Genomic DNA, 12,486 nt, shown 5'->3' with positions numbered 1-12,486 from the left:
AGAACAGGGACTGTGGACCTGAGAAATTATGCCTGCACACTGAGGTGCCAGTAACTTGAGTGCCTGGTGCTTGATGAGAAACTTACATTCCTGTTAGGAAAAGTGTAAGTTTATAATCATTTCTCAGAGTTAGAGTTTTTATAATAAAAATGTTATTAAAATAAAGATTGAAGTCATTAATTTTAAAAACTAAAAACCTTAATGGATGACAAAGGTAAAAAGTCGGGGATAAAATATTTTGCAAAATTGAGTTATTGTTTCACCATTAAAAGTGATAGGGTATAGAATAATATGTTTTTGAATAAGACTGTGAGTAGGAATTTGCCATGTTATAGGTTCTATAAAACTCTTGGTACCCTAAGGACATCTCACAGATGGTAATGGTTATTATCACCCATAAAAGTACCAGTGATGAGATCATCAGAATACTGTCCAATCTAAATCTTAGTAAAATAAAAAGTATTAACTAATATAAAAGCAAAGTACTTGAAAGTTAATTATATTCATCTGCCAGAAAGTTTAATATACATATACAAGTATTACTTATAATAACAACTGGGCTTAAATAGGGTAAAGGCTCAAAATATTTTTCATCTCATTCCTTTGAAAAGCACTGATTTTATTTTAGGTAGATGAACATAAGAAAGGAATAAAAAACACCCTCAACTTTAATACTCTGGTACTTTTCAAGAACCATCTAGCCCTTGTTCTAACTGCCTAAAAATAAAAATGATTTAGGAGTAAGACAGTTTGAAACAATCTTTAAGTCAAGTAGTATATAAAAGCAATTACAGGGGGTAACATGTTCTATGCTATGTGGAGAAAACTGTATAAAAATATCCAAATAGTAGCAATAAAAAGACAATAAACTTCATCCTCATGACCAGTCAGGAAATGAAAGATCTTTGTACAGGCTGTGCTTTGAAAAAGTTAAAAGTGCTCATGAGTTAAAGACATTGCTGATCATTACTGCTTCCTAGAAAGGATAAGGAGGGGAAGGTATACACAACATAAAAGTAGTCATTTTATAACTTTTTTTCCATTTCTTTGTACATGGGATTTCATGAGGAAAATAAAAGGCACGTGGGGTTTGTTCTCATGTTTAGGTGCAAGCAAGCTCTGTACAAAAGTGACAGTGTAGTCACACATCCTTGTCCTCCTTTATCATATTTTCTGCACTTATACTTCCCTTTTGTGTTGTACCCTCTGCCTCTGCATGGTGCGAAAGCTTCTCTTTGTAGATCCCACCCGTACCTGTCTCCCAAGAACACCTCTATGTCTTTGTCTTCCCTATTCCTGTCTTTCCCTAGCAGCATTAACCTACCCTGAACTCCATTCTCTTAGTCTTGCTAAGTAACTTGCCAAATGGATAAATCATATAAGCCAAATATGTCTCTCACTGATAATAGCAAAATGTGTTATCCAACCTAGAAGACATTTCATTTTAATGGCTTATGCCAAAAAGAAAATAACAAGGCCAAAAGAGGAAAATTCCGTAGCTTTGTTTGAAATTTTTTTCAATTAAACTTTCTTACTCAGATTCCTAAACCCTCCCTAATTCAATGAAATCTCGACTTTTTAGTCTCATCAACTAGTTCCACGTGAAAACACTAGATGTTAGAGTCTGAGATCTCCCTACCTGAAAAGATGCTTTCATATAAACGCGCACACACACACACGCACGCACATGTTAAAATTTAATAAACTGAGTCTTTAAGCCGAAGTAGAAATTTTCTGTGATTGTATTTGTTTTTTATTTTTGCATAACAAATTACTGCAAACATAGCAACTTTAACCAACATCCATTTATGAGCTCAGAGTTCTATAGGTCAGAAGTCTGGGCAGGCCCAATTGAGTTCTCTGCTTAGGGTTTCCTAAAGCTAAAATCAAAGTGTCAGTTTAGGCTCTTCTTTGGAGCCTCTGGGGAAGAATTGCTTCCAAACTCATTCATACTGTTGGCATAATTCCATTCCTTGTGGTTATGACGGAGATCTCCATTTCCCTGGAGGCTGTCACTTAGAGAACCACTCTCAGCCCTTAGAGGCCACTCTCAGCTCCTTCCCCTGGGGCTGTCTCCATCTCAACAACAGACAGCTTCCTGCACATTCCTTCTCTCTCTTGCTTTACTCTCTGACTTCCTCTTCTGCCACCAGCCAGAGAAAACTCCCTTCCTTTAAAGGGCTCATGTGTTTAGGTTAGGTCTATCTGGAAAGCTTTCCTGTCTTCAGGTCAACTAATTACTAACCTCAGTTACTCTGGAAAATCCTTTTTTTGCCACGTGAGGTAACATAATTTCAGGAGTAACACCAGGGGGCAACGTTCATTGGGACCATCTTAGAATTCTATCACAGTGATCTCACAGAAATTTGCTTACAACACTTTTATGGTCTTCTTCATTTTTGCCTTTTAGTGTAGGTGATTTTTGTATATGTCTTGGCTCTCTCTACTAGAATGATAACAACTTAAGAGCAGAAAAGATGTTTTTGTTCTCCAAAAATTACTTTGGGATAGAGCTGAGACACAAAAAAAAGAGGGTGCTGAATTTCTTATGTCAAACCAGGCAGCAAAGATGTAAGTTACAATATAGATAGAGAATTCAGATTCCGTCTATGGAAATCAAATAATACAAAGTTGAAAATGTAGGTAAAGATGAAACTTGAGAGACACATGATAAATTGAGTTGTGAAATTAAATTGTATCCCAATTGAGATCTACAAGCTTGGAGTCTGCCAGGGATGAAGCAACTAAAACCAGATTATAGGAGGAGACTTGGAAGGTATTATTTGGTGGCTTAGGAAGTACCATTCTTTAAGTAACACCTAGGTAGTGTCCCCAGGCCACAGTCCCTACCCCAACCTGAGTTGGTAACCTTCTGATGATCCCAAGTTTTACACAAGTAACCACAGCAGGCCCTTGATGATGGTTACTTGGGTAACCATCCTCTTAGTTGGGTAACTAAGTGCCCAACTCCAGGAAGCATAGATTTAAGTGGAATTGATTTTTGCGTGTGTAAGCTATTTTATAGTCATTGTGTTGCTTCATATATGCTTTATCTGCTTTAAGATGTTTGAAATGGATAAGAGAATCTGCTTTGTTAAATTTGTCTAATTTATTAAATTTATTAGATATTCATAAAGATTGCAAATATCTTGCATGTTAGATTTGTAAGTTTGCTTAATAGGTGTTTGAATTATTTGGGAGAACTGGTTTTCAAATTGGTAATAATTGTTTGAAATGTCTAAAAATATCTAGTTAATAAAGTTTCTATATACTGTTAACATTTGAGAGATCTGATCCATAAAATTTATAAACTAATTGAGCATTAATTAAATAACAAATGAAGTTAAGTGCTTAAAATTCTTACAACATTATTAGATTTGCAAATATAGCAACAAGATTTGTGAGTTAAAAGTAAAGGCTTATAAAAACTAAGTTATAAAATTTATACCTTTTGTCAGTTCAACATTAACACAATCATAAGAAACTATCAGCATTAACTTCTGTGCAAGAAAAAAAGTCACCTTTTGGGAACTAAAAACCCAATTACCATTATTAAACACTGAAGAGCAATATAACTGAAATGGAGATGAATCATCATAGCTATCATTTATTAGTTCCAACCACATAACAGTTCTGTGATAAGCTCTGCATTTGTGAGTTTGTTCATTTGTTTGTTTTTGAAGGTCAGAGATAATATAACTAAAGTATCTTGCCTCTTAAGTATATGTTAAACTGAACTGACAATCTTTTTAAATCTAAAGATATTACTTCACATACCAATCACAGTTCCTTTGCTCACAAGTAACAGAAAATCGGTCTAACTGTTTAAATCATAATAACAGCAACAACAGTAATAATATAAAGATTTTGTGGTTCAAGTAATTTAAGAAACCCAGAAATGGAAGGAGGTGTACTACTTACTTGGATCTCCCTTCAAAAAAGAACAAACTATCCATGCGTGCAGGATGCCGGTAACTGACAGCCGCCAGCCAGTGGGCATTAAGGGTCCTCTGCAGTGTTGAGTTGGAACAACAGTGTTGAGCTTTCTTGACAGCCCTGGCGAATAAGTACAGTGGGAGTACTAGTGTCTGGGCATTTCCGCCCATTGTCATACTCTTCCAACAAGCAGCTTTTGCTCTAGATCTCCCTTTGGTGCTGGCGGAGACTTTATGAAATCTGCATCACAGTTTGAGGCCTTTCCTGCCCAATCCTGCAGGCTTTCCCTCTGTTTTCATAGGCGTCAGGCCTGGATCAAGGTCTGAAGGGTTTTGCTGCCCATATATTTCCTGTGCCTTGCTTTTATCTTTCACAAACATTACCTCAATAAAGCTTGGACACTGGTAATTCCATCTCCATATCTGCTTACCAGATGACCCTTCAGGTAAGCTTGCTCCAGGAGTTTAATGATGTCCCAGGACCGACTTCCTTTCTGTGTCTCTACTCAGCCTTCCCCAGTGGCAGAATAGCCCTGAAACTATTTTGATAGCTTCACCATATTAACATAGTTACCAGACCAACTGGGGTGGTTGCTTCCTGATTCACAACCAGTGGATGAAGGGAGCATCTTTTTTTAGCATCCATGAAAGACAGAATAATTTTATTCTCCAGATGCTCCCCATCAAACATCTTCTCTCTTTTTGACAAAGTTTGGATCATAATGCCATCCCGACCACTGTAACTAGGGCCCATCCCTGGAGCTGCTGTGAGATTAGTCCCAACCAATCTGCATGTCCCCATCAGAAAGGGAACAGAGAGAATGAATGCTGGGGAGGCAATCACTAAATTTCCATGACTACGAACATAAGCATCCTCAAACAATATCACACCACGGAATTAGTCTCACGAAGACACCGCTGCTACTAACAATGTGTATAGAAATTGGAGCATAAACCACTAAGAATACAGGCTGTAGAGGCCAGAAACCATTGGAACTGCACCGCTGCAGTTTCTGGAAGCTGAATGTCCTGTTGCTTCTGTTCCCGGTCTTGCCAGAGTAGACTCTGTAGAGTTCTTCCTTCTTCAAGTCACTGTATTTAATTCAAACAGGAGCTGGTGCATCCTGCAGGCAGAGCCTACAGCTTGAGCCAATGTACTGGTTTCAGGAGAAGCAGGGGAGAAACTGTCTATTTCATCCTAGAGTGGGAGAATGTCACCTGTGGCATCACATGCAGAAGATTCCAGATTCTGGATTCTTTTGCATTTGCTTTAGTTCTGCTAAAGTCTCCTGTGTATGATCCTCAGAAAGACATATGAGGGTTTTCCTCAGAACCTAAATTCTGTGAGTAAAGAATGCACTAGTGCTGAAACATTTGGGGCAAGAACAAGTATCAGTCACAACCATCAACAATCACTCTCAGTTTTAACTTCTTTGGGGAAGCTGGTTACCATACTTAAAACACTTGTATTCCATTTTGTTTTGTTAGTAAGACAAAAACGTTTTGCCTTTATTAATACCAAACCCGTAGACTTTATACAGAATAGTTGCACTATTACCTCACTATGCCTATAAACATTCATCCTGGAAATATTAAATTTAGACCAGCAAATGTTTATTCAGCTCATAATAAATGCAAGACCTTGTGCTAGGCGCTGGGAGATGACAAATTTGTCTTAAATTGTCACTGTGGTGACTACTTAGTCGTTATTTTAATTCCTTCATCATGGAAAAATTGGGTATTAACTATTCATGATCTACTTTTATATTTCACTGTCAATTTTCCATTATTTCCAATTCTACAGAACAGCTGCATAATCTTCACAATACATTTTTAGAGGTTAATCTTACTATAATTTCTCTTTTGTTCATATCACAAATATCATTTTGGAATCCAAGGCAATAGATTATTTGAATAGAAAATGCAGCTATTAAAGATGTAAATTATTCTTATACTCAAGTTATTACTATTATTTTTGTGACAAAGGAATGTTAGAAATTCACAAATGTTTGTGTATGTTTTAAGGGGATATACTGTTTATGCTTGCGTTTGATGCTAACATATTTAGTAAGTGTCAACAGCAGAGAAGCCTTATAAGAAAACATTGACCAGAGCTCTGTTTTAATGCTACAGCTTGGCACAATCCTATACTATTTGAACTGGATAAAAAGGTAAAGGTCAGGACATATCTTTGAACTGAGCTTTGAATTGACTTTCATCTCCATATATTTGTCACTTTGTGACCCACATCAGTTTTTCCATATTGATTCTATATAGTTTTTTCATGTTATACTCGAATCTTTCCATTTCTCCATCTGAAACCAAGTCTACCACATTTGATCACAGGGGTGATGAGGCTATACTTTTTACTTTTATTTTCATGGTGGTTAGCCATTACCTGGGTAAAGTTAGTAGTAACTACAGAAGAGGTAACAGTTAAGGCCTCCTTCTCTACAGTAAAACAGCCTGGGCCAGGCCTGGTGGCTCATGCCTGTAATCCCAGCACTTTGGTAGGCCAAGGCGGGTGGATCATGAGGTCAGGAGATTGAGACCATCCTGGCTAACACGGTGAAACCCCATCTGTACTAAAAATACAAAAAATTAGACAGGCGTGGTGGTGGGTGCAGGTAGTCTCAGCTACTCGGGAGGCTAAGACAGGAAAATGGTGTGAACCTGGGAGGCGGAGCTTGCAGTGAGCCAAGATCGTGCCCCTGCACTCCAGCCTGGGCAACAGAGTGAGACTCCTTCTCAAAAAAAAAAAAACAAAAAATAACAACAACAACAACAAAAACAGCCTGGGTTTATCTGCACTAGCCATGTAATTTTAGGCATACCTAACCTCTGTAAGTCTTAGCTTTGATTCCTGAAAAAAAAAAACCAAAAAACTAACAATAGTATGTTTTCCACAGATGACTGCTGGTGAGAATTAAGTAACATAATATATTTAAAGCTCTTTGGCTGGGTATGGTGGCTCATGCCTATAATCCCAGCACTTTGGGAGGCCAAGGCAGGAGGATCGCTTGAGCCCCGGAGTTCAAGACCAGCCTAGGTAACATAGTGAGACCCCCATCTCTATTTAAAGATGATGATGATGATAGATAGATAGATAGATAGATAGATAGATAGATAGATAGATAGATAGATAGATGATAGAGATGACAGATAGATAGATAGAGAGATAGGTAGAGAGATAGATAGATAGATAGATAGATAGATAGATAGATAGATAGATAGATAGGTCGATAGATAGATGACAGAGATGATAGATAGATTTCAAGCTCTGTCACACAGCCTGACAATTCATTTTTCTTGGGTAAATACCCATTTCTCTTTGGGTAAATACTTAGGAAATGGGTAAATATTTAGGAGTATTTACCCATTTCTCTTGGGAGTATTTACCCGAAAGAAATGAAGGCACATGCCACCCAAAAACCTGTACACAATTTTTTAGCAGTTTTATTTATTATTGCCAAGAACTGGAAATAAACCAAATGTTCATCAACTGTTGAATGACCAAGCAAAATGTGATGCATCTATACTATGGAATACCTCTCAGCAATAAAAACGAACAAACAACCAATAGACGCAACAACATCAATGAACTTCAAAAGCATCATGCTCAGTGAAAGAAGCCAGGCTCAAAGGTTACATATTTTAGGATTCTACTTATATGGCACTCTGGAAAAGGTAAAACTAGAAGGACCAAAAACAGTTCAGTGGTTGCCAGAGTCTAGGGGTGGAGGTAGGAGACTGACCACAAAGGGGTACAAGTAAACTTTTCGGAGTGATGAAAATATTCTGTATTTTGATTGGGTACTAGTTCCTTGATGGCACATATTCATCAAAACTCATAGAACTGTACACTTAAAAGGGTGCATTTTACTCCACGTAAATTATACCTTAATAACCTGACATTTCAAAAAATCACTGATGATATCATTATATATTGATTAAACATTTTAAAAACATCCTCATGAACAGTGTGCCTAGCACTCAGTGACATTAATGTTAGTTGTTGTTGGTGTTGTTACCATTGACTAAGGTGACAAAAGTATAGAAAAACAAAAATAAATTAGAAACAGTTTCATTTATTATAGAACCAAGATTAGGATCTAGTCAATGTAAGGGTCCAAAACTTTCATTGATTCTATAAATTCAATATTTTAATTTAATAAAGTAAAATGTCTTGTGTAGAATGTTGCTAAACAGTAATAATCATTACAAATAGCAATTCTGTTAATCAGATGTAAGCTGAATAATTAGGGCTGTGTGTGATACCAACTCGGACGCCAGAGTGACAAAGCCTTTCAGGAGTTATCAGGGTGCTTTTCCACTTGTCGGATGTGCACATCTAGAAAATCAATTTTTATCAATGCACTCTGAGATGATAACGTTATAGGAGACTGATTTACGTTAACGAATCTTAGAAGGCACTGATGTATAAACCCGATGTACAATGTGTCACTCAACAGAATGATAACTGCCACTTGGGTCACCACAGTACTGTGCGCTGATGTGATCATCACATTTTTTCCTTGTGGGCAGGTTTAAAGGGGAGCCGAGCATTAATCAGCTTCCTCGGTGGGCAGGTGGTCAGAATAAGGGAGAGAAGTTAGTGTTAGAGGACACACAACCCAGGTCATAGAAAAAGTTCCACAAATCATTCCTGTTCCCATAATTCACCAGATTCAATGTCTTTCTTTATTAAACAATGTGGTATAGAAACCAATATAATCTTGTTGGTAACTGTCTTTTATGTAGATTTCATGTTCCTCACTCTTTAGTCTTTCTGCAGATCTGGTACATTACCATTGAGAGAATCAGCTTTCATGATGACAGTCACTTCTGTTCCTTCCTCCCTGAGATTTTGCCTTTATTGAATTTGGTGTTCCCAAGTCTCCTCCAATGCACACTTAATAGATATCATCTGATGTTACTTCTACAGATAATCTCATCCTTTCATGGATTGCTTTTGCTAGTTTAACAATCAAAGAGTGTTTTGGTTGCCTATTGCCCCATAACAAACCACTCCCAAACTTGGTGGTGTAAAATACCACCAATCATTTTATCATTAACTCCCACAAGTTTGGGAAGTTGCCTGAGCTCAGTTAGGCGGTATTCACTCAGAGTGTCTCACACACTTGCTGTCAGACGATGGTTGACACTCAAATATTCTGAATGCTTGATGCTCACGTGGCTGGCATGTGGGCTGGGACCACTCAAACAGCTGGAATTTGGAACTTCTAGGGACCCTAGGAATGCTTCTTTGTCTCTGTGTGGTCTCTTCAGCATAGCAACAGCAGCGTAGCTGAACATCTTACGGATGGCCCAGGGCTCCAAAGGCTCGTTTCCTAAGTGAGAGAGAGCCCAGCTGAAGCTGTATTACCATTCATTCTCCAGCCTCCGAAGTCTCAAAGCATCACTTCCACCATACTCTAGCTGTCAAGACAAACACAAAGGCCCAGGTAGGTTCAAAAAGAGGGGGAGTAGTCTCTGCTTCTTGATGCAGATGTGGCCAGGTTCTGGAGGAGAATGTGGGACTGGAAATATTATTGCAGTTCTGGAAAACACAATCTGCCATGAAAGGCAATCTCAACTTTCAGTTATTAGAGGACTGAGGGTATTTTATTACATACCAGTCAGATGCCTATTTTCAGGAGCACTGAATAGTAAATATACGGCCCCTCAGCCCTGTGAGGTAGAGTGAAAGTTACAGGAATGGCAAATGAATAAATGAAGACATCAAGATGATTTACAAATTCATAAATTTCCCACAAAATATAATATAATATATATATAATATAATATATATATTGGGATCTCTGACTCTGATCTAAATAGACAAATGTTTTTCAAAATGATACTTTGATTTAGAAAGAAGAATACACTATCGATGTTCCTTTTAAACAAGTATTTGAGTAAAAGCGATGTTTCCAGTGTGTGTCAGAAAGTGAATACTTGTATATTTCCGCATGGTTAGAGCTGAGCTTTCCGAGCAAATTTTACTGGGACCCGGTTGAAAGACAGGTCTTGGAAGTGAAATGATGACTGACTAGATGGTAAGAGATTTTCCTTCCAGGAGGTTTGTGTTTTCATTTCAAGTGGGGGATGAGACCCAAAGCCTTTGAGACATTCCAGAGGTTGTAAACTCAGAGATGGTTGTGTCTTCTTTCCTCATGGAGACATGTATTTATATTTCAAAGAGCAGCAACCCAGAATCCTCCTTTTTTTCTCAAGGAGAATTTGTTTACATTAGGGAGATTCAGTTTGCTTCTCATCCTCAGAAGGGGAAATTTTATACACGCTCCCAGGTTCATATTTTTGGGGCTTCCTCACGACAGTACCAATCCCATTACATGTAGAGTGGCCTCCAGCTCTGTTCACATCACTCCAAGGGGAAGAATTGGGAAAAAGGGCAGCTGAGGAGATTGTTACTGTGAGTAACTAACAATCTGTCAGTCCCAGAAATCTCATGTCTATATAAATACAGAAATCAAAAATTTATCAATATGAAAACAGTACAAAATATACCCAAATATGTCTACATAAGTATATTATTTTGAATTCTCTTTTTCTTGCTGATAAATTTAGTGTTGCACTGGTTTTGCTCACAGAGGAAGTTAGAATTCACTGAAGTTTCTTTATGTGTACAATTAAGGGGCTTGTAATATATTCACAGAGTTTTGCAGCCATCACCAGAGTCAATTTCAGAACATTTATATTCCCCCCCAAAATAAACCCCATACCCATTACCGGTCGCTCTTCATTTCTCCCCACCCAGCTCCCAGCCCCAGGCAACCACTAACCTACTTTCTGTCTCTCTAAATTCTTCTATTCTAGACATTACATGTAAATGGAATCACACAATATGTGATCTTTTGTGACTGGCTTCTTTCACTTAGCATAATGTTTTCAGGGTTTGTTCGTGTTGTAGCAGGTATCAGTACTTTATTCCTTTTTATTTCTAAGCAATATTCCATTGTACAGAGGTACTGCTTCTGTGTATTCATGCATCAGTTGATGGACATTTGGGTTGTTTTCACCTTTTATTATTGTGAATAATGCTGTTATGTTATTCATGCGTGTACGAGCTTTTGTGTGGACATATGTGTTTATTTCTCTTGGGCATATACCTAGCAGTGCAATTGCTGGATCAAATGGTAAATCTATATTTAACATTTTCAGAAACTGCCAGACTATCTTCCGAAGTGGCTATAATATTTACACACCCATCAGCAGTGTGTAAGTATTTCAGCTTCTCTACATCCTCACCGACACTTACTATGTCTTTTTTATAGCAATCTTAAGGGTTTGAAGTGGTAATCATTGTATTTTTTAGTTTGAATTGTTCATATACTATCTTACTTTTATTTGTATGCATTTTGCAACTTTTGTACAAAGCACCTTCACATAAACTCTTTGTTTCAATTGGTGTGTGAGATAGATATTATTTTCTCTAAAATCAAAAGGGTTGAATGTATTGCCCCAAGTCATATAATTAATAAATGGCCTAGCCAGAATATTCTTCAGCCTAGGTCTTCTAATTCAAACCCTCAGATATTTTTCCTTTTCTACCCAAATAGTCTGATCAAGTGATCATTTCTTTGGTCTTACAGATGTGAGAAGGGAGGAAAAAAGCAACCAGTAGTAATCATGACTATTCTCTGTCTTCACATTTTGTCATTTGAGAATCAGCTACACATTTTCACCATCTCCTTCCATTCTACCCAATATCAGAAGGAACTTGATGAGGAATTTGCCTGTTGAGTAGTCACGTTACATGGAATGATCACCTTTTCTTCCCATCTTCATTGCCCCAGTTAAAGGGAAGATTGCTTTCAGTTTCTGAATACCCATGGAAGGACATGGTTATATTATGTCATATCATTATATCTGACCCAGTTTCTAAGGATCCAGTTGCTGATATAAATCCGAGGTTGGATCTTGCTTCATGCACTACCTGGCTTAAATCCTCACCCAGCTTTCCAGGGGTTTCAACTGTATTAAATTTCCCTCTTTCTCGTTCTGAGAAAATGTTCTCATGAAAAAACAACAACAACAACCACCTCCTAATCTCCTCCTGCTATCTTTGGGAATTTTGGAGGCCTGGTCCAGCAGGGTGTCTTCTGATCTGATGCTCAGATCATCTCCAGGCTCTGCTGTTCCTGGTGACTCCATCTCTGGCACCTCCTTGCACCAGTTGACAACTGCTCCAATCCTACCTTCTGTTTCTGGAGCTGCTTCTTCCCTCTGCTAGGCTTCAAAGGACCTTCTCCCACTCATCTGAGAAGGTTTGCATATGGTCCCAAAATCTGTGCTTCTCAGGGTTCCACATTCTCTATTTTGCTGCCACCAGGGAAGATTTAAGGCAAGGTATCCCAGAGATGAACCAGGAAGCTACTCACTATAGTTCCACACATGGCACCAATGTGCCTCCTTCTGAAAGGAATCAGAATGTGCTTTCTCAAAGGAAGCCTCTTTGGCATCAGGATTATTTTGAGCTGAAGACAACTGAGAATCGGCAGATGCTAGACAAGTTCTCCGCCTTTCC

At 38.0% G+C, this 12,486-nt stretch overlaps 1 protein-coding gene and 1 long non-coding RNA gene across 7 annotated transcripts in view; one reads left to right on the top strand and one right to left on the bottom strand.

Annotated features, from left to right (window-relative positions):
• The window catches only part of LOC109026155 (uncharacterized), a 42,445-nt gene extending 38,339 nt beyond the window's left edge, over positions 1-4,106 (bottom strand). Inside the window, exon 1 of the mRNA XM_063703465.1 lies at positions 3,922-4,106. Within this exon, the coding sequence (XP_063559535.1) occupies positions 3,922-4,106 (185 nt within the window). The remainder of the gene's footprint in view (positions 1-3,921) is intronic.
• Positions 4,107-9,232: 5,126 nt separating this feature from the next.
• The window catches only part of LOC101127694 (uncharacterized), a 36,118-nt gene continuing 32,864 nt past the window's right edge, over positions 9,233-12,486 (top strand). For all 6 annotated transcript variants that reach the window (XR_008678580.2, XR_002005100.3, XR_008678575.2 and 3 more), the window contains exon 1: positions 9,233-9,400. This is a non-coding gene — a long non-coding RNA (uncharacterized lncRNA). The remainder of the gene's footprint in view (positions 9,401-12,486) is intronic.

The sequence above is a fragment of the Gorilla gorilla genome, chromosome 2 (genome assembly GCF_029281585.2).
Source record: "Gorilla gorilla gorilla isolate KB3781 chromosome 2, NHGRI_mGorGor1-v2.1_pri, whole genome shotgun sequence".
Taxonomy (NCBI): domain Eukaryota; kingdom Metazoa; phylum Chordata; class Mammalia; order Primates; family Hominidae; genus Gorilla; species Gorilla gorilla.
The sequence above is the reverse complement of the archived record's forward strand: the minus strand, read 5'-3'. Positions and strand labels throughout refer to the sequence as shown.